This window comes from Aquarana catesbeiana, linkage group LG12 (assembly GCF_042186555.1).
Source record: "Aquarana catesbeiana isolate 2022-GZ linkage group LG12, ASM4218655v1, whole genome shotgun sequence".
Taxonomy (NCBI): Eukaryota; Metazoa; Chordata; class Amphibia; order Anura; family Ranidae; genus Aquarana; species Aquarana catesbeiana.
In genome coordinates, this window is record NC_133335.1 from 47,468,640 (window position 1) to 47,496,413 (window position 27,774).

General features: G+C 41.8%; 1 protein-coding gene across 1 annotated transcript in view; it reads right to left on the minus strand.

The window, feature by feature from the left end:
* The window catches only part of LOC141114175 (integrin alpha-IIb-like), an 84,978-nt gene that overhangs the window by 51,347 nt on the left and 5,857 nt on the right, over window positions 1-27,774 (minus strand). Inside the window, exons 2-13 of the mRNA XM_073607708.1 lie at window positions 22,892-23,022; window positions 20,970-21,064; window positions 18,960-19,131; window positions 16,892-16,941; window positions 15,044-15,089; window positions 13,050-13,163; window positions 12,918-12,962; window positions 9,823-9,863; window positions 8,487-8,537; window positions 5,985-6,037; window positions 3,829-4,037; window positions 2,661-2,843 (exon numbers count right to left, since the gene is read on the minus strand). Coding sequence (XP_073463809.1) covers window positions 2,661-2,843; window positions 3,829-4,037; window positions 5,985-6,037; window positions 8,487-8,537; window positions 9,823-9,863; window positions 12,918-12,962; window positions 13,050-13,163; window positions 15,044-15,089; window positions 16,892-16,941; window positions 18,960-19,131; window positions 20,970-21,064; window positions 22,892-23,022 — 1,190 coding nt within the window. The remainder of the gene's footprint in view (window positions 1-2,660; window positions 2,844-3,828; window positions 4,038-5,984; window positions 6,038-8,486; window positions 8,538-9,822; window positions 9,864-12,917; window positions 12,963-13,049; window positions 13,164-15,043; window positions 15,090-16,891; window positions 16,942-18,959; window positions 19,132-20,969; window positions 21,065-22,891; window positions 23,023-27,774) is intronic.

A 27,774-nucleotide genomic window follows, 5' to 3' on the forward strand; every position in this document is an offset into this window, starting at 1 on the left:
TATTATGTAGCACTGATGGGCACTGATAGGCAGCACTGATGAGCACTGATAGACAGCACGGATGGGCACTGATAGGTGGCACTGATGGGCACCGATAGGCGGCACTTATGGGCAATGATGGGCGGCACTGATGGGCACTGAAAGGCAGCAATGACTTGCAACACTGATGGGCACAGAATAGCCTCACTGATGGGCACAAATTGGCATCACTGATGGGCACAGACTGGTGTCACTAATAGGCACAGATTGGCATCACTGCTGGGCACTGTTGGGGTTGCACTGATAATCAGGACGTCATCATCATCGCCTCTTTACCAAGATCATGGTCACGCAGTGGTGACACTGGGCCTCCTGCCATTTGTCTATACGGCAGGTGGAAGGCGGTTAAAGATATAGGGACGCACTGGACACCCAGCAATAGCACGATGAGAGTAAAGGGACGAACGGATACATCGTAGTGCATCCCTATACCTTTAAGGAGGGCTGGGCTCCCTCCAGGCATACCTTCACTTAATCTATCCATTATTATATAAGTGCTCCAACTTTGGAGACTCTCCAAATGATACAGTTAGGACTGCAGTGCTCTGGGGTGCCGTGATGTGGCCACTGCAGCTTACGCATATATTTCCATATGTGTGCAAATTAAACCCCTTGTTTTTAACGTGAACTGTTAGACAGGGACAATTTGGTTTGTTGCAGGCTGGCTGTTAAGTGAGCTGGGAATATTTTTTGCTTTTTTAAAAGGATGCATACACTTTTAGACAGCTTTGTGGGGCTAAAGCAGAGGACGACTGAGAACTTTACATTTGAATTAAAATACCACCAACTGTCTATTTAATCATAAGTATACTCACCTGATGGATTTGTCAATTTATTCCTACCTTGTGTGACCTATAAGGCCTGATTGACACCTATGCAGGTTGCAGTTTGCATATTACAGGTGCATTTTGCTTTTTTCAATACACGCTTTTGATCCATTGAAGTCTATGGAACCAAAAAACAGAAAAAAGTCCCTGGCCCTTTTCATAAAATGCACAGATCTGAACTACATCCATAGGAAACCATGTTAAATGGACTGTAGTGTGTTTCTGCAAAACTGGAAACACACAAAAAAATGCATAGGTGTGAACCAGGCCTAAACCCTTGGTCTGTTCAACATAGATTTTAACTGACCACAACAGTCCTTTTATTTACTAAAATTAACAATTCCATAAATACCAGTGACAGCATTAAACTGTGTCTTAAAAATACCATGTTGCCAGGAGGAGGTTTGTGCACCCCTTGTACATGTGCAAACGAGGGGCGAGGAATGCAGATGATTGGCCCATTACAGATGACAGCTTGGAAAGAAGAAAGAAATGGCTGCACATCCATAACTTCCAATTGCATTTTATTTTGTTTCACAAAGATAACACCAAAGACACCAAACTGTGGTCACGTAGACGCGTTTTACACATACATGTTGTGCTTAATCATGAGTAATGATTAAGCACAACATGTATGTGTGAAACGCGTCTACGTGACCACAGTTTGGTGTCTTTGGTGTTATCTTTGTGAAACAAAATAAAAGGCAATTGGAAGTTCTGGATGTGCAGCCATTTCTTTCTTCTTTCCAAGTTTCCCACGGAGACGGGCCGGGGCTAGCACTCTGCAAGATACTCCAATCAGCTATATCTCTATACACCTGGAGCAGCGGTTCTTTTTCTTGTATACAGATGACAGCTTCCTGGCGGGCTCAGCCACATGGGTTCAGAAGAGCATCCCTAGTCCTTTTAGTAAAAAAAATGAGGGAGTACAAGAAAATGAGGATGGAACACCCGCCAACTTCTCTTTCAGTTTTTTGCAATGACATCCCAGCAATCAACAGTTCCTACCCATGTGACCATGGAACTCCAATTAATGATCTATTTGTTTGCACCTTCTCGTTACATTTCACTCTTTCCTGGGAATATTCCTCCCTCAGTCATGTAGCTCCTCTGTTAATTTATTTCCTCCAGGTCCAGCTTCCATGTGAGCTAAAGAAAGTGCGTCAAACTTAACATTTCATGGTGCCACAATGATTGGGGCCACGATGAAAGCTGGGAGCTTACTGTGAGAACATGGTTCATTGTAACACACTTTTTCACATATATATGCTAAAAAAGGGGATGGTAAGGGGTCCATTGTAAAAGAAGCCAAACAAGATGGTTGCAGCTCTCTGAAAATGTCCTCCTGTCCCGTCCCGTCCCCCCGGCCCAAGTCAGTCCTCCCCTGAGCTGAAGTAATTTTTTTTTGCAGAAACTGGCTTACGTGTAGGGTCTAGCTGGCATTATTTGCATTCTATGACACTTTTTTCTTAGTGATGCACTCAACTAATCTGCAGTGGGTATACAAGGAGGTATAATGCATATCGGGATTGACATTATTCCATGAAATCTAGCCCACCATACACCCTGCCTTTTCTAATCTCATTTGTAGACTATGGAAAGTGCCACTAAGAAGAAATGAAATCAGGGAACATATACAACACCAGATAAACCCACGCTCTGGTAACTTTAGCCATTGGCTCTAAATGACTTTATATTTTCAATCACATAGTTATTTAAGAGTACAAAGCTGAACCCTTTTGAATAAAAGAAGACAGGATTGGGTTGTATTTCTGCTTAGCTACAGCTTATTACCTGGATATCCATTCTGATCAATGTCCTCCCCTCCTCTCAGAGAAAAGCCAAATCTGAATGAGTTCTCTGGTTGGCCCTCCAGAATCTGCGATGGCTGTGTTGACAAACCGGTCCTATCACCCTTGTATATGTATACACAGCCTGCTCCAGACTGTCCTCCAAAAGGAGAGCCTACAGCCACATCTAGAAAAAGACAATCTGTTAGTGAGTGAATTTGAGTACATCATGTTTCACAAAACGGGAAATCAAAAATGAAATATCTTGTAGCCCACCAGCAGAATAAATGTACAGATTAACGTAGAACCTGTAACTTCAGCTTTGACACTGGAATGCTTCAGGCTTTTCATGAGGAAAAGAGAAAGGATTCTGATAAGATAATTTTTATGACTGACAGGAGAGGAGTCTAGAGAACAACATAATTGAATAGGTGCTGGGAACTTTTAGATTTACGCATGTAATCAGATGAAGGAAAACTTCAAACAAGCTCAATAGCTCTGGCAAGGCGGCTTCCACACAGCAAGGCTTCTCTTGATGGGATCCCAGTAGCTCAAACCATAGAAATACAGAAAGGAATGCCAGGCTAAAACTAGATAAAAGAGTCCAAAATAATTTTAATTGTTGGTAAAAAAAATTATATAAAACAAATTGTCAACGTGTTTCAGGGGCAATATCACTTCCATTTTCATCAGGGCTCAATGCAGGATAAAACCTTGATGGACTCAGATGGGGCCTCCATTGCTGCTCAGCACCTGCTGTCAGGTTGTTACTCCATGTACTCCAGAGTTCAATGCTGGTTCCAACTCTTGGGCCCTGATAAAGGTGAGTGGTGTTGCCACCTGAAACTTGTTTTTTTTTTAACCAACAATTGACTTTATCTTAAACTCTTTTATCTGGTTTTGATCTGGCACTCTTTTCTGTATTTCTAAGTAGAGGAGTCTACTACATTGGGCTAGCCAGGTTGGTAAATTTATTATAAATTATTATAAAAGGAGCTACAATTGCGTTAGATCATTTATCATAAGAAAAGTGGACTAAAGATATGGGGACCTCTTTGAGTACATCAGATCATGAAGGTACTACACAGACTTGTTCCTATGGTTACACTACTAAACATTGTATATAGCAATTAGATGATTTGGTAGTCACATGGAAATGCCTCCTCTCATACCATTGTATCCATCTTGATCCAGGTCTCCCAGTGGAGCAATGGATGCACCAAACTGCCCATATACATATGTCCCGCTAAGGATCTGAGGGTCTTTGTCAAGAATTGTGAGGCCGTTCTGTTTATAAACGTAGACTTGTCCAACTTCCAGGAGCTTTCCGCCTGCCTTGCGCTCAATGAAAAGAGGAGCTCCCACCAGCAAATCATCAAGGCTGAATAAAATATACATAAAGGCTGTAATACAAATGTGACTATCCAATTATAAACTATGCATCTCTTGATACACTAAGCTCTAATTAGTCTCTAGTTCGCATTCACTTACAAATAGCAAAGGCACGCCAAACATGAAGCCTGATCATTTTACTAAACCCAGGACCCTGCATTCATTATATCTGGTCTCCCACAGTACACAGAACATGGAAATGCAATAGTTTTAGTAAATATACAGTGGGGAAAATAATTATTTAATACCCTGCAGATTTTGTACGTTTGCCCACTTACAAAGAAATGAAGGGTCTATCATTTTTATCATAGGTGTATTTTAAATGATAGAGACAGAATATAAACCAAAAATCTAGAAAAAAAACATGATAAAAATGTTATAAATGGAGTTGCAGCTCAGTGAGTAAAATAAGTATTTGATCCCCAAGCAAAACCTGACTTAGTACTTGGTGGAAAAAACGTTGTTGGTAAGCACAGAGGTATGATGTTTCTTTTAGTTGGTGACAAGGTTTGCACACATCTCAGGACGGACTTTGGTCCACTATTTGCAGATCTTATCTAAATCCCTAAAGAGGAACTGCAGTCTGCTCACATAATTTGTAATAAAAACATTTTTGCCATTCGGAAGCTTCCCTCCAATCACTTTGCATATTATTTTACATATACTGTGATTCTGTACTTGCCAAATATGCTGCAGAAATCTCCCTCCACTGAGTTTGGCTGCAATCATTTTAACTGTGGGCAGCAGAAGCTTTTGTCTGTTCACTTCTGGATTTACACAGACATACAGAGGCATACCTCCAGCTCTGCAGCTCTCATTGGCCCTTTTATGACTCATCCCCCATCCCTTCTTAGCAAACTCTCACGAGAGTGAGAGAGAGCTGTGCATGATGTCGTAAGCCTAGGCTTTTTACCAGACAAGAAACAGGAAGTGGGCTGTATAAGGTATTACTGGCAGAATTTTTTTTTTACCAAATAATTGGCAGAAAAAGAGAGCTCTGTATTGAACAACCTGCAAGCGGCATTATCCAGTTCTATATTTAAAGGTATTATAAATATCCGATTGAGCTCAGTACATTTTGAGGTCACATATATAAATTCTGAGAAATTCATTGGTTACTTTTTTTTTGTTTTTGTTTTAATCAATTCTTTAATTAAAACCTATTCTGGACTCTATGACCAGTTGTGATGCCCTTACTGCTTATTACACCTTTAAATTTCCCTCAGAACCCCCTAGTCGTTTGTTGGGGGTGCTCTGGTACATGTGAGCAGCCTCACCAAAGTGGCTAATCAATGAAATAGTCATTCTTAAATCTGGATATTATCAATAGGAGATCCAGCACCTCTTATGCATGTACCCAAAAATAAAAATTTGACAGGGGATCTAGCCCTCCCCTTCTCTTCTTAAAGCAAACCAATTTTATTTCTGTGTGCGTTGCTGTTGCTGATTTTCTCTTTCCTCCTGTATGGTAAAACTTTGTCAGCAGGACTGCAAATGAGGATAAATCCCTCATGATGAAGCCCTGGATAGGAGTAAAAACCTGACAGGGGGGTCTAATCTTTCCCCATACAATATACTTTTTTGGCTGCACATGCACTTTAACTACTTTCAGCCTACCAGATGTATGAATTGCTAAGGGGAAATAGACATTAAAGGTAGCCTCTTGTAAAATTGATACCAATGCCGAGAACACCTATAAAAAGATGCCCATTGCTAATCTGCCAGTGTGTCCATGTAACATACACTGTGAAACCCATCCTAACTAAAACAGTGACTGCACCAACAGATTTCCTTTACAAATATTGCCAACCATATACAGTAACAATACAAAGATAATTATACTATGACTGCAGTACCCCAAAACAAGCACTAGAGGACTCTTCATTTAACCTGAAGAATCTATTAGTACAACCATATTCTTGATTTGAACACTCACTTATCACCATTGATGTCTGCAACAGCCACTGAGTGACCAAAATATGCAGCAATCTGAAAAAAAGAGGAAAACACACATTCGATGCTATTCAGAAAAAGCATAATGCATAGAGGATGTTCATTACAATGTGCCATTTACAGTTTTTCTTTTTACAATTTAAAATGTTTTTTTTTTTCTCCCAGTTCCCTATGTATTACTGCTCCTGAATTTACTGTACACAAATTACTTATTGATTTTTTTTGCAGAATAATATTACTATTTCTGACAGCGTTTTATTTCTATTTATGACCCCTATTGGAGAGACTTTTCCCCACTTCCTATCCCCGTGACACCTGTGCAAGAAGAGCAGGGTGCAAATCTGAACTCCAGGTACAAAGATTTGCATTCAAATAGATTCCTCAATATAGAAATACAATATATTTGTTTGAACCATATAATATCAGTACATTCCTCAGTAGCCACAAAGGGATATAAAATCACTTTGTGTGAACTGAAATACCTTTGAAAACCCAGCTATTACCTTTTAAAAGTAGTGGTGACATCATCATTGTACTGTACATCACCTACAAAGAGAAGGGCTGTGACAGGGGCCCAGCAGGCCCACCTTCTACAGGCTGCCTGCGGAAAACTACAGGAGGGGGCAAAGACAAGACCAGTCACCCTGCACCAGGAGAGAGAGCAGCACTGAGTGTTCTTTAACCACTTCAATACAGCTTTCAGTGCTGTCGCAATTTGAATGACAATTGAGCGGTCATGCAACACTGTGCATATATGACATTTTTATAATTTTTTAAACAGATAGAGATTTCTTTTGGTGGCATTTAATCACCACTAGTTGTTTTTCATTTTTTGCTAAACAAATGAAAAACACTGCAAATTAAAAAAAAAAAATGCTTTTCTTAGTTTCTGTTATAACATTTTGCAAATAAGTAATTTTTCTCCTTTACTGATGTGTGCTGATGAGGCTGCACTGATGGGCACCAATAGGCAGCACTGATGGGCACTGATTGGCATTAATGAGGCTGCACTGACAGTCAGAGCACTGATGATCAGTGCCTTGATTATGTGTGTAAATGTCCATAGCTCCCAATTGTCCCTGATTTCGAGGGACTGTCCCTGATTTTGAACAAAATCCCTCTGTCCCTCTTTCCTCCTCATTTGTCCCTCATTTTTTTCTGATCTGTATAGTTGTATATAAAATGCACTTTTTATCTTTCAAAAAGTGTTTCCCAGTGCTAAACCTTTCATCTGATTTCTAAATTTCTGCATTCGTAAATTTCAAAAACCATTATAAAGGAGTGGTACGTGATAAAAAAAAAAGCACTTGTGGGTTTAATGAATCTTTTTTTTTGTATAATTCTCCTTTAAGGGGGCATAGCAGGGTAATGCTAATAGGTGTCCTTCATTCCCATCTGAAAACATTGGGAGGTATGTAAATGTCCCCTCTCACACTTGCCAGTTACCGGTTCTCCTCTCCTCACGTTGGGACAGCGTGTGAGGAAAGGAATGCCGATATCTGGCAAGAAGGTTACATGTGATCAGCTTTGATTGGACACAGCTGATCACATATCATGCCAGATGCGTGATCCAGGGAGCGCAGTTCTAGGAGGATGTCCATGGGCGCCTTCCCAGAACAAGAGAGCCACGCTGCAGCCATTTTTCAGCTATAGCGTGGGCATGAAGTGGTTAATACACAAAGGCAAAGTTTCACACTGGGTCACTGCACAGATCTGGAAGAAATACACAAAGTACACCAAGATTTTAGTACACATGGCTCTTGTATTTCAACAGTATTTGCTAATCCCGCAGTTCAGCTTTAAAGACATGAACAGCAATAAAAACATTGTCAGAAGTTGTGTATAAGGAGAAAGCATTAGTGGGACTTTGAGTGAGGTATAGGGGGGCCGCTCAAGTCCCCCCCCTCCATCCCAATTAGATAATATTAAATAATAAATAAAAGGAGCAAACGGCGGGACTTTATATAAGCACACGGGAGCAGTAATAATTGAAGAAAAATTAGCTTTTAATGAATTCAGATTATCATAAAGTTTTTATATTCAAATAATTCAATGCATTTTGCTATATATTTATAAATTTTATTTTTGATCTTCTATCCTGCATATTTATCAATCTAATCATGTTCTAAATGTTTTTTACATTTCATATCATGTATTGATTCCTTGATGGAATATGTATTTATGTATATTTTTCTGGCTTCAATGAATTGTAAAGTTATACAAATGGTTATATATAGCAAAATGCATTGAATTATTTGAATATAAAAACTTTATGATAATCTGAATTCATTAAAAGCTCATTTTTCTTCAATTATTACTGCTCCCGTGTGCTTATATAAAGTCCTGCCATTTACTCCTTTTATTTATTATTGTCAGAAGTTCTAACCCTTCTCACCCTACTAAAAATGTTTTAGCTTTCCCTCTTGTCCCTATTGGAGAGGTTTCCTGTCACTTCCTATCCTGACAATGATACAGATAAACCCACCTGATTTCCTAGGATTCTGAAAAGTGTAATTGGACCACTGTATATTTCAACCTGGAAGAGATAAGAACTGAGTTGAGGTTGAAGGAATTGTGTCAAGGAGAAGAGGCAGTTTTTTGCATCAGTATAATATTAGGCATGAACAGGTTGTAAAAAGTTTTTCTTTACTGCTTTTGTTAATTTGCTCCATAAAGACATAGGGCCCGATAAACTATTGTGTTTCTCACACTTTTTTGGCACACTTGACATGTGCCAAATAATAGACATGTACGATTAGTTTTGTACGAATCGAAAATTCGTGAGGATCCAAAATAAGAATTGCTATGCGAAATTTGTACGAAATATGAAATTTCGTATAGGAATTTCGGATCCAAATTCCTAACGAACATTCTTAATTGTTCCGAAAAGTTAACGAACCTAAAAGTTAAAAGCCCAGGAAGTCAGCACAGGGATGGTGGGAGCCCCTCAAAATGATAAATTCATCATAACGAACATTCGTAATTGTTCCGAAAAGTTAACGAACCTAACGAAAATTCGTATTTCGTACGAATTTAAATTAATGAATTACAAAATACAAATTAATTCTAGAACTAAACTAAACGAATATTGACGGCGCACATGTCTACCAAATAACCAACATGGTGCACAAGTTGAAAAAAGATTTGAGACTTTTGTGCCAAAAATTGTAAAAAAAAAAAAAAAGTATTTTAGTGAATGACAGACAAGGCAGCTAGGAAAGCAATCATTTTGGTGACACTAAATGAGTAACACAGACAGATGAATTGATAAACCATTAATAATCTTGTGAGAGAAGTTTCATATGTTCTTGTAAAACAAGTAAAAAAATTGATGCAAAGAAATGAATAGATGAAAAACATAACTCCAGTCAAAACCTTTCCTTTAATTTTCAACAGAGTAAGTAAGGGACAGAACTCATGCCCAATTTGTATCCCTATCCCGGTGATCCCATGAGAAAAATTGATTGTGGTGCATTTGGCATTGGAACAGAAAGACTCTGAGAGCAATAAAATCCTGACAATCCAATCCTTGCCCACATTAATATAGAAAGGTGTTGCTGTCTCTGTTCCAGAGCGAGGGACATTTCATAGTTGCCTGTACTTGTCATGCGCTGTCAGGAAGGACAGGAAGTGAGATAAAATTCTGTCAATGGGGACACACACCACAATAACAGAGAGATTCTAACCCTTACCTTCTCGGTACAAAACTAAAAAAAAGTTTGAGCTTTAATTCATACATGACCTATTGCATTTAGCATTCAAGTCTTCGACATTGCTTTATCCTGTAAGAAGTCATAGTAGCAATAATTTACTGTACTAACCAATCCTTTGTTTTCAAAGTTTGGAGCACTGATGATGATTTCTGTAAAATAAAAACCATATTGTTATATTTTAGCCTCCACTAGAATAGGTCCTGAAACGCCTAGGGTGGAAGGAAGCGACTTATAGACACCACAGATTGACCACACTGCCTATTTTACTCTGTAATCTAGCAGCCTGGGTCAGACACCCCTCTCTTTCTGGTCAGACACAACCCTCTCTTCCTTTGCACTACCAGTCTGCCCAATGAAGGGTTTGGCCATTAACAGGAGGCTAATGTCCTGTTAGTTGGTCCCACCCCAGCGGGTATGTATTGTAGGCTCTGCCTTGTATGAAAAGATCACCCATATGATATTCAAGATGGAGGTAGAGCTGAATAGAGGATCTTACCAGTGAAGAAGACATGTAGTAAAGACACCAGGAGGTGTTCCTCTTCAAGGGTAGCAACATTTGTTACTGTACAGCACCATATCATCCCCAAATAATGGGACAAGTGGGTTAGTAGCCATACTTTTGAAACTTTGCCATAACTTTTGGATGTACTTCTACCATGTTTATGGACCATACCTCAGGCATTCATTGTACTGGTTAACTGTAAAATAACTTTTTGCGTTCGATAATGAAACATAAAAAGCAAGATACGTTTCAGAAATGTGTTTAGGGAAGACAAATAGCATGTGAAGTGAGACTCTCTGAGACACAAAGCACAGCCAATACATGGGGAGAAGGAACCTTAGCAGCCTGTTTGGGATAGGAGTTAGTGGTGGTTTAGTGGCGGAGGGTCGATCAGAGGTGGTGATCGGAAAGGTTCCCCACAGGTGCACAAACTCATCATCTGGGCCTCTAATGGGCCTCAGATGTTGGATATCATTCTCTATGTACTAAACCTGGAACCACTGAGCAGTCAATGCCTTGGGAATAAAGGTATTTAAGGCTTGTGGAACAAAAAAGAGCCTTGTGTTTGTAGCACCCTCCTAGGTACAGTAGGGGCTAGAGAGTGTATATAGTTTTTGGCTTTTCTGCTTAACCACTTCAGCCCGGAGCATTTGGCTGGCCAAAGACCAGAGCACTTTTTGCGATTCGGCACTGCGTCACTTTAACTGACAATTGTACGGTCGTGCAACGTGACTCCCAAACAAAATTGATGTCCTTTTTTCCCCACAAATAGAGCTTTCTTTTGGTGGTATTTGATCACCTCTGCGGTTTCAATTTTTTGTGCTATAAACAGAAAAAGAGCGACAATTTTGAAAAAAAATCATTATTTTTTGCTTTTTACTATAATAAATATCCCCAAAAAAGATATAAAAAAACATTTTTTTTCTCAGTTTAGGCCAATACGTATTCTTCTACATATTTTTGGTAAAAAAAAATCGCAATAAGCATTTATTGATTGGTTTGCGCAAAAGTTATAGCGTCTACAAAATAGGGGATAGTTTTATGGCATTTGTATTAATATTTTTTCTTTTTACTTGTAATGGCGGCGATCAGCGATTTTTATCGTGACTGCAACATTATGGCGGACACATCGGACACTTTTGGCACTATTTTGGGACCATTCACAATTAAAAATGCACTGATTACTGTGTAAATGTGACTGGCAGTGAAGCGGTTGCTGCAGGGGTTAAGTGTGTCCTAGGGAGTGATTCTAACGTGGGGGGGATGGGCTGTGTGTGACACGAAACTGATCACCGCTCCCGATTACAGGGAGCGGTGATCAGTGACAGTGTCACTAGGCAGAATGGGGAAATGCTTGTTTACATTAGCATTTCCCCGTTCTTCCTCTCCATGAGAAGATAGCGGGTATCCCTGCGGACATCAAGTCCGCGGGACCCACGGTCGGACTCACGAAGCCCGCGGTGGGCACGCTCGCGCGCCTGCTATGCAAGCCTAGCAAGATCACGTACAATAACGTGATTTCGCGCAGCAGAGCCAACCTTCTGCAGTAAAACTGCGGCGGCTGGTCCGCAAGCGGTTAACAGAGAGGCAGACAGGCAAATTTTGGTGCTGCCTGCTTAACAGAGAGCAGTGATTGATTAGTGAGTTCTGCTCGGTGTGCTCTGGTGCTGCTCATGCTGTCTTGATGTTTCACACTGATCCAATAGCAAGAAGGCATATTGGACAGTGGGAGGAAACCTTGCAGGTGAGAGCATGGATGTAGATACAGCCCTGGCCAATTAGAGTGGGATGTGCCCCAACGGATGTTGGGTGCCTGTATTTAAGTCTGAGGAGCACATGGGCTTGGGGTTCCAGTCCAGACTGCCTCTAAAGAGAGAGGTTTAGGTGGGGAGGAGGCAGCTGCCTTTGCCCAGCATGCCATGCAGCCTCAGGTGGTTGACCCGAGGGCCTGACGCCTGAAAGCTACAACCCAGGGTTCCTGTGCAAGCTGACTGAGGGAGGATGTCTATGGATCTGATCTGATGTCCCTGAAGGGATCCCTGAGACTGTGTGTGTGTGTTGTTGAAATCCCCCTCTTGGTCTTAGAAGTCAGCATACTGGGTGTGTGGGCTAAAGGGGACACTAGCTAGTGTCTTAAAGAAACAAAGTCCACTGAGTTCCTTCTGCTACAAAGTGGCTTGTTCATTCCATACAAATGCTTTATAGTTCAGCAGAATAATCTGCTCCACAGTTCTACAGAGAGAGTTGTCCTCGCTTGTGCATAGTTAATTTGGAGTATCCTACTAGTCCCTTCTGCTATCCAAGTTCTCCAAATAAAACATAAACATACATCCCTTGGACTGGTTATTGGAGACAACAAGCGGAAGAGTGTGTGCACCTGGCTGTGTGAAATAATTGTGTAACTGGCTGTGGATTAATCAGTGAGAGACCTGGGTACAAATATCCGAACAGCTCCTACGGGGGGTACCGCTACATGTTCATTGGAGGAATCTACTCTCTTTCCAAGAGATGTGACAAGCCAGCGGGTGAATGAACCTACTAATGCCTATTCAGAAATTAAATGTCGGGTTATGTTTGTTGTGAAAAGAATAACGAATTCCCTTTTGATGCAAGCTTTGTCGGGCTAATTTATGGGTCCCAGGACCATGGTCCAATGTAAAGGATGATTTCAGCATGCAAAAATCATGTTTCCATACTGCACCTGGAATACCATCCTCTGTAAATTCACCATAAGCTACTGCGAAACCTGAAAGAGGAAGAAAATCGAGATCACTCTTGAGGCTAGTACATGATTCCTACATTTCTGATCATAGAAGACGTTATCTCTATGTACCTTTATACGAGTCATTCACAAATACTTCTCTTGATATACGCAAGCTGGGATACTTCTGTATTATGGAGTCTGATGCTTGTGGGATGTTTGAGAGAGGTATTGCTGCATATAGTCCTGGAGGATAGGATAAAATAAGAAAGAACAAAAAAAGAACCAGAGGCAAGTGCTGGTCATGGGACCTAAACCTGAACATCAGGCAAACTGGTAAAAACATAGCTGGAACACATACCGCGTTTCCCCGAAAATAAGACCTAGCGTGATTGTCGGAGATGGCTGCAATATAAGCCCTACCCCCCAAATAAGCCCTAGTTAAAGTCCTTGTAGGTCTTGTTTCCAGGGTAGGGCTTATTTTCTGGGAAACAGGGTAGGACTTATTTGGGGGGGGGTAGGGTTTATATTGCAGCCATCTCTGACAATCACGCTAGGTCTTATTTTCGGGGAAACAGGGTAGATGTGTGCTGTTTACCCACCAAAGGATTCATAATTCTGTTCAGCAAGTTTTGTGATTTACACACATGGCATAGACATAGGCACTTGCCAGGCAGGTGACACTCTTATTTCCTGCTTTAGCTATACAGATGCCTTTCTTACCTCTGTCTAATTAACTGGTAGGTGATCCAGGAAGCAGTAAAGCTAAAACAAAAAGTAGTAGAGTGATCTCCCTGGCTGTGCTGCCTGGCAGAGGTTTTACAACACTGACTGCACAGAATTGCAGATCCTTTGGAAAGTAAAACCGCAAACGTATATGTGTTTCAGCTATGCATAGAACTGTTTTCTTAGATTTCCACATTACTTTCAGTAAGTGCATAATTTAAACAGCTATAAAAATAAAACTTGTATTATGGTCCTTTTGCCCTACTTAAAGTGGTTGTAAACCCTCCACTACAACTTTTGCTCTTCGTAGCTGATCGCTGCCTGTGAAAGTTCACTTACTGTTTTTGCTGCGATAGAAATCGTCCTTCAATGTGCAATGACGTCAGCTGGGCTTGCGCATTGCGTATATCGTTTAGTGTGCCGTTTCTGTCTCCTCTGCATGCCGGGTCATTATCTTACACTGAGAACGGCACAGAGGGAAACCTCGCGATACCGCCTAGCAAGTGATTTGCCGCCATCGTTGTCCTAGCTCTGTTGCCGTAGTAACGGCAATCGAGCTGGAGGCTTGGTTTCGATGCTATGGCGCATGCGCGAGATTTGGACAGGGAAACGAAGTAAGGGTGCAAATGATGTCCACAAACGATTCAACATACAAGAGTATGAATGACACGGCCAATACCCGGAAGACACTAAATAATAAAAATGAGAAATAAGGTATTTGCAAAGCTCCTTTTTGAGAAATTTAAATGTGTGTGGCTTAGCAATCATTTACAGCATTTATATATTTTTTAAAAAAAGAAAAAAAGTTACGGGATTTACTTCCTCTTTAAATGTATTTTTTTTTTCTGTGTTGTATTGAACTGCATCAAGTTACTATAGTTCTGTAGTATGTTGACATCTAGTGGCGGTTTTGGCCACTAGAGCTTGTGTAGTTATGTGAATTGGTATCTCCCTCTGCCCTTCCCTCCTGTTTAGGGCTAGTTAGTTCAGTCCTAGAGATTAGAGAAACCTTCCCTGTTTCTTCCATGTTCTCCCAGACAATGTTCATACTTCACAGAGATAGGGCTTAGGAAAAGTTGTGTTTGATTTAACTTCTGTGTCTTATTGAAGAGTTAAGCTGCCTGTGGATAGTGCCAAGTCAGCAGGTGACAGACTGGGTCTGAGGAAGTATGTCGATGCCTAAAGCACCATTTGAAACAAAACAACGCTGCTAAGTACTTACTTATATAATGGCAAAATATCCTGCACATCCAGGAAAGTCACAGAATATGAATTTAACAAACATCAAATACATATTGCAAACACAAAAGGTCTGGCTTTTTACTTCTCCTCTATACTACCAGAGAGACCAACAAGAATAATAAAACTCAGTCAGCTATATTCTCTTGCAGAATACCTACCTTCGAAATAGTAGCCTCCAGGTGCTCCTGCTAGTAATACACCCTTCTGTAAAAGAAATATGGATATATGTATAAAACAAACTGATTCTTATATTCAAGTGACATTTTTATGGTTTTTGGTCCACTTCATTATTTTGTTTTCTTTTGTAACTTTTCTAACTGTTTTGACAGTTGAGTGGCTCCTGAGACCCACTGATCCAATAGTTTAAACTGTCCCAAAAAGGGGAAATAAAAGTTATACTGTATATGGGAAACAAGAAGTGGTGCCCCCTGCTGCATATAAACCTAAGATTCCCAGATCTGAATTCCAGATATTTAGGTTTTTTTTTTTTGTTTGCTCAAACATTCATAAAACTCCCCTATGTGTTTTTGGGGGTCTTAGCGTGTAGGTGGGTGCAGTTTACTTTCTCCACTGCAGGTGGCACTCAACTGCAGCGGCATTGCTGGGGAGATGAAGTCAAGAGGAACACAGTTCCTCTACGGTTTCCTAGGTCACTGGGAAAGCTATCTGATTGGATGCTGCCGCCCCATGTGATCCAACAGCCATCTTGGGTCAGGCAGAGCCTATTTAAGGCCCTGGTTCCATTCTAGGCCTGCATTTCACGTGTGAGTAGTGTAGGGACAGGTCACCCATCTGACAGGGACAGTGATTAGCGGCAGGGGGAGGTGCCAGACAAGTAGGGAAAGGATAGGAATATGCCATCCTACCTGGAGACTGCCCTATTTGGGTGTGGACCGGCCAGGCCACAATCAAGACAGACGTTGTGGGCACACGTCCAACAGCCAACATCCAACAGCCACCTAAGATTCCCAGAAAAACAATCTGAATTCCAGATATTTAGGTTGTCTTCTTTTGTTTGCTCAAACATTCATAAAACTCCCCTATGTGTTTTTGGGGGTCATAGCGTGTAGGCGGGTGCAGTTTACTTTCTCCACTGCAGGTGGCACTCAACTGCAGCGGCATTGCTGGGGGAGATGAAGTCAAGAGGAACACAGTTCCTCTACGGTTTCCTAGGTTACTGGGAAAGCTATCTGATTGGATGCTGCCGCCCCATGTGATCCAACAGCCATCTTGGGTCAGGCAGAGCCTATTTAAGGCCCTGGTTCCAGGCTAGGCCTGCATTTCACATGTGAGTAGTGTAGGGACAGGCCACCCATCTGACAGGGACAGTGATTAGCAGCAGGGGGAGGTGCCAGACGAGTAGGGAAAGGATAGGAATATGCCATCCTACCAGGAGACTGCCCTATTTGGGTGTGGACCGGCCAGGCCGCAATCTAGGCAGACTTTGTGGGCACATCTGAGACTTGCTCCACTGCACATTTTTGTTATATGCCGTGAGTGTTCCCGGTCGGGTGCCTTCCTGCTGGGGTTGTGAATTACTGGATTCTGCATCAATGCAAGTTCTGTTCTCTGCAGCTGCACTTACTGCTTACTGCCACCGCACCATGCTGCACCTCCCTACAAGCATGCCCACTTTTTCAGGGTTTAAAAGTCTAGAGAGCTCCAAAGAACTACTTTGTGGAAACAGTTTGTTGGTATGTCTACATGAAGATCTCATGAAGCATCTATCAGAGCAGTCCTATGGTTGGTAGTATCATAGTTGGACATAGAGAACTCCAACTGAAACACTGTTCTCATTACTCATTGGCATGTTTTATAAATTTTAGAACAAATAAAAGGAAGAAGTTATAAACAGCCTCTGGCCAGATTGTGTACATTTGATGTTCCTACACTCAGATTTACCCAGATCCTCCACCAGCAAGGTCAGACTTCCTTGAGAGCTTTGATTGAAGACCAAAAATCTTCAACCACCCCCAAACCCAATCTGATCCTTGTTATAAAATCACCTTGCTTATATCTGTGCTGAATCCAATCTCACAGAACCGGTTATCTTGCGCTGGAAAATAAATAGGATACAATTACACAATGTTTGTTTTAGGTCCTGGTTACTCGCTCGGTAATAACATTCCTATGATGTACCTACAAGGAAGTTTGTGGGAAATCTGAGCTCAACTGCTTTCAGTTGTTGTAAAATAGAGGCATATTGTCCTAGCAGTTTGCAGAACAATATTGTTAGTATTAGCACAGTGATGATTTCATTGGGGTTTTTTTCAATATTTTTATTGTTTTTTGCATAAACAAACAAGTACAGCAAGGCACTTCAGGAAGGATCATTGGAAACATACAAGATTACATCCATGGTCACTGAAGTGTACTGTAACAGGTAGTATAATTTCAAAAGGTGGCTCAGAAGCTTAAACACCCATACAAAAATCATCTGTAGACAATTAAGTTGAGTGTTGTAATAGATTATAATGGTTGTGCAAAAGGTTGAGGCCTGCCACCAGTAGTAGTAGTATGCCAATGAGCACTATGTTTTATGGAGATAGAAAGAAAAAAAAGGAGTGGATAAGGGAAAATGGACAGAGCAGGGACAGGTGGGAAAGAGAGGAGGGGAGGCAATCAGGGGTATCTGCATGATTAGGTTTTTTTTTTATGATGTTATAGTGTACAGAGGGAGTTTGCTGATATACCCGTGCATAGCCATTCAATCTTTATTTTTGTGAGAGTTTGCAGGTCAAACTGATGGAAGATGATTGGCAATTGTTTGCTATGGGTTACTGTACTTTACATTGATTTATGTTTTTATGCCCTTTTTGGCATGATTAATAAAGTGTGTACCATTGTCCTGTTGCCTGGAGTACTAGTAATTCAATGACATTTCATGGTAGGTACCATTGCCCTACCACCTGGAATATTAGTGGTCTAATGACATCACATAGAGGGTACCATTTTCCTGCCACCTTGAATGCTAGTGATCTAATAACATCACATGGAAGGTACCATTGCCCTGCCAGCTGGAAAATTAGTGGTCTAATGACATCACATGGAAGGTACCATTGCCCTGCCAGCTGGAAAATTAGTGGTCTAATGACATCACATGGAAGGTACCATTGCCCTTCCACCTGGAATACTAGTGATCTAATGACATCAAATAGAAGTTACCATTGCCCTGCCACCTGGAATATTAGTGGTCTAATGACATCACATGGAGGGTACAATTGCTCTGCCAGCTGGAATATTAGTGGTCTAATGACATCACATGGAAAGTACCATTGCCGCGCCACCTGGATTGCTAGCGATCAAATTACATTACATGGAAATTACCATTGCCCTGCCACCTGGAATACTAGTGATCTAATGACATCATGTGGAGAGAACCATTGCCCTGCTACTTGGAATACTACCGATCTAATGACATCACATGGAAGGTACCATTGCCCTGCCATCTGGAATACTAGTTATCAAATTATATCACATGGAAAGTACCATTGCTCTGCCATCTGGAATACTAGTGATCTAATGACATCACATGGGGGTACCATTGCCCTGCCACCTAGAACACTAGTGATCGAATTACGTCACATGGAAGGTACCATTGCCTTGCCAAATGGAATATTAGTGGCCTAATGACATCACATGGAGGGTGCCATTGCTCTGCTACTTGGAATACTAGTAATCTAATTACATGGCATAGAGCATTCCGATTGCCATGCCACTAATAATGCTAGTCATCTGACATAACATGGAGGGTACCATCGTCCTGTCATCTGTAATGCTAGTGATCTTATAACATCACATGAAGTGTACCAATGGCCCACTTCCTGAACTAATAGTGATCTAATGACATCACATGGAGTATACCATTGCCCCACCTTTTGGACTACCAGAGATCTGATGAAATTACACGGAGTGTACTCTTGCCCCACATGATCTAATAACATCACATGGAGTTTACCATGTCCCCATCTCCTGGACTACTGGTGATTTAATAACATCACATGAAATGTACCATTGACCCTGCCTCCTGGGCTATTAGTGATCTAAAGACACCACATGTAGTGACATACAGACCTGAGTCCTCAAAGAAGTGATATCTTTCTGTCTTAGTGTCACGGCAAGGAGCAAATTCGCGGAAGTTCTTCAGGTTGCCAGTGAAGTAACAGGCCCCAGTGGGTGTTTTCCCTGATTCATCAGAATTATCATTGCGATTCACAAAGTTATAACGCTGGAATGGAGCACAGGCCTGGGGGTGATAACAAAGGTTAGGACATTAGTAGTCACAGAAAATAAGACACAGGGATTAGTTACAAAAAAAAAGTTTCACCGAAACTTGGTATATACAGTATCTGATCAGTTCATGTTATGGTTGAGTACCTGGACCTAAAATTAAAAAAAAAAAAACTTTAGCTGTATTGTAAGATACCTTCTTCCACTATAATAAAAAAAAAACTATGCTTCCTATTTATTGATATCATAAATTGATTTGTATGGAGCCAGGTTTGCTATTGGTTACAAAAATGTTCCCTGTTTGGAAGCTTTGCTTCTTACCTGTGACATGGGGGGGGGGGGTTAGATTAATTAACTACAATACTGAGTTATAATGAACATTTTGGGAAAGACCTTTAACGATACTTGACTTTGGAGTGTCTACAACCCTGGGGGCAGCCATTTTGAGTAGGCTGATATGTATGGAAGACTGTATGTAGCCACAGAGAGAGCTGGAGGAAAGCCCTGCCCATAACCCAGGATCACAGAGAGGAAGAGAAAACTGAGCTGTTGTGGATTCTGGAAAGGACAGAGCCTGCTGGGAGAAACTATGACTTGTGGGGAATGTGGTCCCCAGGGAGATAAAGCCTGCATTACAGATTGGCTCTGGGATTACAGCTCTATGGGGGAAAAAAGTAAGGACAGTTCTGGAACTCAGGAAGTCGCAGAGAGGATATGGTGGAAAAAACACATTGTGTAAAAGGCTGGTGTTGGGTCAGTGTTGGAGATGCAGAAAGGCTGAGTAGTGGACATCTCCTGGTTTGTGGGAACGCCACTGTTGAGCCTGGTGTCACCGCTTGATCGTAAGGAGGACATCACTTCACCTGACACCGCTGAGCCTCAGACAGAGAGAGCAGGAAGAGCCAAGTCAACACTCTAGGAGCCAGTGAGAGGCCTCTGGCCATACCCTCTCACACCTTACTTGAAGGAACAGTATTGCCTTCTGGGACACAGCCCTGGGACCTATTTGTCCTGGTGACCATTATAATGGGAAGTGAAAGAAAATCCTACATTTTGAGTAATCATCAGAACAAGAATAGAGGGGAAATCTTCTAATGGGGACTCTAGTTGATGGCAACCCTGGTGACTACCATGGATTCCCATACATTGGTGGGATTTTCTCTCACTTTCTGTTATAGTTATTTATAGACAGTAAGGGAAATCCCGCTAATGCAACACAGATGGCAAAAAAATGTGACAGGGATTATATCCTTCCCTTACTCTATCCAGAAAAACAAAGTCTTTGCCAGCTCTACTTTAATTAACAAAAGACCCAGTTAGCACAATGGCTAAATTTTACCCCTACTATGCACCTAGGGGTCTTTGCCTCAACTTCAACAAAGGGTTTTATTTGTATCAACAATGTATGTATTTTCTGTGTTTGTGTGGTGTCCTCTGGTTCGTAGAATGATTGGGTTCTGACCAAAATGGCTCTTGAGAGCTTCTGTTAAAGATCTATATTCTCTGCAAAACACTGCTGAATACATTGTTGCCATCTAAATTTTAAAAATTTGAAATAGCTGGCTGATTAGGGTGATGATGGTCATGCCTGGTTAGCAGCAAAACCCCTGCCTATCTTTGGGGAAACTAATCAGCCTCAGTGTTTTTGTGTTTGGTCTATTGCTATTGCTTCCCATGAGAGTAAACCTGTGTCTGGACAATCCTCTTTCCATAACATGTATTCTGTAGGACAAGGTAATCCCAGCATCTATGTTAATGGAACAACTGTTTGTATGAACAACAGTTTGCCAAATGCAACGTCCACTTACCATTCAAAGTCTTTGACCAGCTTAATAGACTTAAAATAACACCTACCACAATGCTGGTGTTCCAAGCTCTAACAGTTGCTCCAAGCCATTGATCAGACCTATCAATGCTCATTTTCCCATCTTCAGTTTCTGCCTGGTCACCTATACAAGAAAACACTTGATAGACTATTATTTGTTTCAGTCTTGTAACCCATGGTTATATATATGAAAACCGAGTAAAAAGAAAAGTAGTCAATGAGATGCTTGTAGTAATTTGCTAATTCATATTAGTGACATGACAGGCTGCCATTGACAGCTAGAATCTAGTTTTGCAAACTTGCTCTATGAATTAAACCTCTCACATTTTTTTTTATTCATGTAGTTACCACCTTTAAACCTTTTACAAATTTTACAAATTTCCCCAGTATTTTGTATGCTTTTGTAGTTGCTGCTTGGCATTAAGTGGCGCACGTAGGCAGATGAGGTCTACTTTCTCCACTGTAGGTAGCACTGGTCTGCAGCGGCATTGTAGTTGGAGAGGAAGTTAAGAGGAACACGGTTCCTCTATGATTTCCTTGATCACTGGGGAAGCTATCCGATTGGATGCTGCCACCCCATGTTATTCTGATGGCCGTCTTGGGTGAGGCAGAGCCTATTTATGGCCCTGGCCTCCAGGCTTCACGTGCATTTGCGAGTGGGTAGCATTTTGACAGGTACCCCTTATGTCAGGGACAGTACTAGTAGCAGGAAAGGTTCCTGATGATCAACTTCTCTGGACATCTTCCCGTTTGGCCACGATATGGCCAGGCCACATTCTGCGCCTCTTAACAGGCGCTGTCAGCTCGGATGAAAACTGCACTCTATACCCTGTTGGAGTTGAGTGACCCCAGTTGGGCTGTCTTCCAACTGGGTTTATTGTGAACTGTTTTGCCTTACTTCAATACGAGTTCTTCAAATTGCACTTGGACTGTGTGTGTTATTGTCGGGGCAACATGCTGCACCCATCTACACGCAGCCTACTGTTCCACGTTAAACTCATTGCCAGTGCCTGTGCACATTTGTATTCAAACTATGAAAATGGCAATTTTAATATCAAGATATGCCGTTTAGACATATATAGCTAAACAGAAGGAGGAACACATAGAGGGGTTAAATAATACTTATAGGGCGTACACACGGTCGGACTTTGTTCAGACATTCTGACAACAAAATCCTAGGATTTTTTCCGACGGATGTTGGCTTAAACTTGTCTTGCATACACACGGTCACACAAAGTTGTCGGAAAATCCGATCGTTCTAAACGCGGTGACGTAAAACATGTACGTCGGGACTATAAACGGGGCAGTGGCCAATAGCTTTCATCTCTTTATTTATTCTGAGCATGCGTGGCACTTTGTCCGTCGGATTTGTGTACACACGATCGGAATTTCCGACAACGGATTTTGTTGTCGGAAAATTTTACCTCCTGCTCTCCAACTTTGTGTGTCGGAATATCCGATGGAAAATGTCCGATGGAGCCCACACACGGTCGGAATTTCCGACAACACGCTCCGATCGGACATTTTCCATCGGAAAATCCGACCGTGTGTACGGGGCATTAGACATTCTGGAATCTGCAGTTTTGCTCTGCCGTGGCTTTTACAAGGGTGGTCCCTCAATTTACTCGACAATTTACAGAATCCATCAGGGCTGCATGACACCCTCATTTGACTTTGTAATAGCCGCAGAAGGCAGGTGTAGATGAAAATTGTTGTCAGGGGATCTCAGAACTGGGCAGAGCCATCTTGGGCCCTTAGGCAAAATAATGCACTGGGGACCCTACCAAGGAGAGAGTGACCTCTCCCTGGTAGTGGCTTTGGCATCAGAAAAACGTGGGTGTGGCTAAATTATGCTAAATAAGGCTACTGGGGTGTATTCAAGAAATAGAATAGGTTAACATGTGATTCAGCTTGCCAGCAAACACACATATCTGAAATATTGGGTTGTCACCTGTTTGAATAAATGGTATCATGGAGCAATTTGTGGCCTCTAACCCCCATGGACACAGGAATACGCCTCCGGTATTACGGACATCCTCTTCTGATGAGTTCAGTCTGGGAGCCCCGACAATAATGTTCATCCTAAAATAAAAATGACCAGGGTGTATAGTCCATGCTGTGCAGTGTAATTATTTAGACTATATAGGTACAAGTTAACCACTTGATCACCAGAGGTTTTACCCCCTTCATGACCAGGGCATTTTGTGCTATTCAGCACTGTACTACTTTAACTGGCAATTGCTCGGTCATGCAACACTGTACGCAAATGAAATTTCTATAATTTATTTCACACAAAAACAAACAGAGCTTTCTTTTGGTGGTATTTAGTTACATAGTTACATATAGTTACATAGTAGGTGAGGTTGAAAAAAGACACAAGTCCATCAAGTCCAACCTATGTGTGTGATTATGTGTCAGTATTGCATTGTATATCCCTGTATGTTGTGGTCATTCAGGTGCTCATCTAATAGTTTCTTGAAGCTATCAATGCTCCCCGCTGAGACCACCGCCTGTGGAAGGGAATTCCACATCCTTGCCGCTCTTACAGTAAAGAACCCTCTACGTAGTTTAAGATTAAACCTCTTTTCTTCTAATTTTAATGAGTGGCCACGAGTCTTGGTAAACTCTCTTCTGCGAAAAAGTTTTATCCCTATTGAGGGGTCACCAGTCCGGTATTTGTAAATTGAAATCATATCCCCTCTCAAGCGTCTCTTCTCCAGAGAGAATAAGTTCAGTGCTCGCAACCTTTCCTCATAACTAAGATCCTCCAGACCCTTTATTAGCTTTGTTGCCCTTCTTTGTACTCGCTCCATTTCCAGTACATCCTTCCTGAGGACTGGTGCCCAGAACTGGACCGCATACTCTAGGTGCGGCCGGACCAGAGTCTTGTAGAGCGGGAGAATTATCGTTTTATCTCTGGAGTTGATCCCCCTTTTAATGCATGCCAATATTCTGTTTGCTTTGTTAGCAGCAGCTTGGCATTGCCTGCCATTGCTGAGCCTATCATCCACTAGGACCCCCAGGTCCTTTTCCATCCTAGATTCCCCCAGAGGTTCTCCCCCCAGTGTATAGATTGCATTCATATTTTTGCCACCCAAATGCATTATTTTACATTTTTCTACATTGAACCTCATTTGCCATGTAGTCGCCCACCCCATTAATTTGTTCAGGTCTTTTTGCAAGGTTTCCACGTCCTGCGGAGAAGTTATTGCCCTGCTTAGCTTAGTATCGTCTGCAAATACAGAGATTGAACTGTTTATCCCATCCTCCAGATCGTTTATGAACAAATTAAATAGGATTGGTCCCAGCACAGAACCCTGGGGCACCCCACTACCCACCCCTGACCATTCTGAGTACTCCCCATTTATCACCACCCTCTGAACTCGCCCTTGTAGCCAGTTTTCAATCCATGTACTCACCCTATGGTCCATGCCAACAGACCTTATTTTGTACAGTAAACGTTTATGGGGAACTGTGTCAAATGCTTATGCAAAATCCAGATACACCACGTCTACAGGCCTTCCTTTATCTAGATGGCAACTCACCTCCTCATAGAAGGTTAATAGATTGGTTTGGCAAGAACGATTCTTCATGAATCCATGCTGATTACTGCTAATGATATTGTTCGTATTACTAAAATCCTGTATATAGTCCCTTATCATCCCCTCCAAGAGTTTACATACTATCGATGTTAGGCTAACTGGTCTGTAATTCCCAGGGATGTATTTTGGGCCCTTTTTAAATATAGGTGCTACATTGGCTTTTCTCCAATCAGCTGGTACCATTCCAGTCAGTAGACTATCTGTAAAAATTAGGAACAACGGTCTGGCAATCACTTGACTGAGTTCCCTAAGTACCCTCGGATGCAAGCCATCTGGTCCCGGTGATTTATTAATGTTAAGTTTCTCAAGTCTAATTTTAATTCCGTCCTCTGTTAACCATGGAGGTGCTTCCTGTGTTGTGTCATGAGGATAAACACTGCAGTTTTGGTTACTGAAGCCCCCCGATTCACTCGTGAAGACTGAGGAGAAGAATAAATTCAATACCTTCCCTTCGCCATCTCCCCATCCTTTGTAACCAGATGTCCTTCCTCATTCTTTATGGGGCCAATATGGTCTGTCCTCCCTTTTTTACTGTTTACATACTTAAAGAATTTCTTGGGATTTTTTTTGCTCTCCTCTGCTATGTGTCTTTCATGTTCTATCTTAGCTGTCCTAATTGCACCTTTACATATCCTGTTGCATTCTTTATAAAGTCTGAATGCTGAGGATGATCCCTCAACCTTGTATTTTTTGAAGGCCTTCTCCTTTGCTTTTATATGCATTTTTACATTGGAGTTAAGCCATCCAGGACTTTTGTTCGCTCTTTTAAATTTATTACCCAATGGGATACATTGGCTAATGCCCTTATTTAATATGCTCTTAAAGCAAACCCATCTCTCCTCCGTATTCTTTGTTTCTAATATTTTATCCCAGTTTATGCCTTTTAGCAAGGTTTGTAGTTTAGGGAAGTTGGCTCTTTTGAAATTCAGTGTCTTTGTATTCCCTTTATGTTTCCTATTTGTGTGATTTATACTGAAACTAATTGACCTGTGATCACTGTTACCTAAATTGCCCCGCATTTCCACATCCGTGATCAGGTCTGTATTGTTGGTAATCAGTAGATCCAGTAATTTTTTATTTCTAGTTGGTGCGTCTACCATCTGACCCATAAAATTGTCCTGCAAGACATTAAGGAACTGGCGAGCCTTAAATGAATGTGCGGTTCCCTCCGCCCAGTCTATGTCTGGATAATTAAAATCCCCCATTATGATAACACTTCCCATCCTTGCTGCTAATCCAATTTGTGATAGGAGATCCGTCTCCACTTCCTCCCTCAGGTTTGGGGGCCTATAGCATACTCCCAGTATTATTTTCCCCTTAGCTTTATCCCTTTGGAGCTCTACCCATAAGGATTCCACCTCCTCTCTAGCTCCCTCAGTGATGTCATCTCTCACATTCACTTGTACATTATTCTTGATATATAGGCATACCCCTCCCCCTTTTTTACCCTCTCTATCCTTGCGGTATAGGGTATACCCTTGAATGTTTGCCAGCCAATCATGAGAGCTGTTGAACCAGGTCTCTGAAATTCCCACAAAATCCAAATCCTCCTCGTACAACAGTATCTCTAGTTCACCCATCTTGTCCGCCATGCTCCTGGCATTGGTGAACATGCCACATAGTTTAGACCGGTCGCATATTGTCCTCGTATTGGGTGTTTCGAGATTGCAACTAGGACTTGCTACTATACTCACCTTGTGTTTTTGTGCTTTGGTTAACCTACCACTAATGCCCCCAATACTACCCTCTGGAATATCTTCCGCGCTGGCTATCTCTGCCTCTGGACCCTCCCCCCCATCGCCTAGTTTAAAAACCCCTCTAACTTTTTGGCCATCTTCCTTCCCAGCAGATCTGCACCCTCCTCATTTAGGTGCAGTCCGTCCCTTCTATAGTACCGGTTACCAACTGAGAAGTCGGCCCAGTCCTCCAGGAACCCAAACCCCTCCTTACTACACCAGCTCTTCAGCCACTTGTTTACTTCCCTAATCTCCCTCTTGATTTGATCACCACTAGGTTTTTCATTTTTTATTATATAAATGCAAACCAAAAATTTGGAAAAAACCCCAATATTTTCTACTTTCGGTTATAAAAATTATCCAATAAAATCACATTTCTTCATAAATTTAGGCCAAAATGTACTCTATATTGTCAAAAGTATTGGGATGCGTGCCTTTTCACGCACATGAACTTTAATGGCATCCCAGTCTTAGTCCGTAGGGTTCAATGTTGAGTTGGCCCCACCCTTTACAGCTATAACAGCTTCAACTCTTCTGGGAAGGCTGTCCACAAGGTTTAGGAGTGTGTCTATGGGAATGTTTGACCATTCTTCCAGAAGTGCATTTGTGAGGTCAGGCACTGATGTTGGATGAGAAGGCCTGGCTCGCAGTCTCCACTCTAATTCATCGCAAAGGTGTTCTATTGAGTTGAGGTCAGGCCAATCAAGTTCCTCCACCCCAAACTTGCTCATTCATGTCTTCATAGACCTTGATTTGTGCACTGGTGCGCAGTCATGTTGGAACAGGAAGGGGCCATCTCCAAACTGTTCCCACAAATTTGGGAGCATGAAATTGTCCAAAATGTCTTGGTATGCTGACGCCTTAGGAGTTCCCTTCACTGGAACTAAGGGGCCAAGCCCAACCCCTGAAACAACCCCACACCAAAATCCCCCCTCCACCAAATGATTTGGACCAGTGCACAAAGCAAGGTCCAAAAAGACATGGATGAGCGGGTTTGGGGTGGAGGAACTTGACTGACCTGCACAGAGTCCTGACCTCAACCCGATAGAACACCTTTGGAATGAATTAGGGTGGAGATTGTGAGCCAGGCCTTCTGGTCCACATCAGTGCCTGACCTCACAAATGCGCTTCTGGAAGAATGGTCAAACATGCCCATAGACACACTCCTAAAACCTGTGAAAAGCCTTCCCAGAAGAGTTGAAGCTGTTATAGCTGCAGAGGGTGGGCCAACTCAGTATTGAACCCTACAGACTAAGACTGGGATCCCATTAAAGTTCATGTGCGTGTAAAGGCAGGTGTCCCAATACTTTTGGTAATATGGTGTATGTAGCTACCAAGAGTAGCAGAAGTTTAATAGCAGACTATCTGTAGCATGTACCTGTTAGGTGGAATGGCTTCTAGCAGCGAGGGAGATGTTTTCGCACATGTGATCAGTATAGCATGGGAGATGTTTTCTGGACATGTGATCAGTATAACATCAGCTATTTCATGGCTTG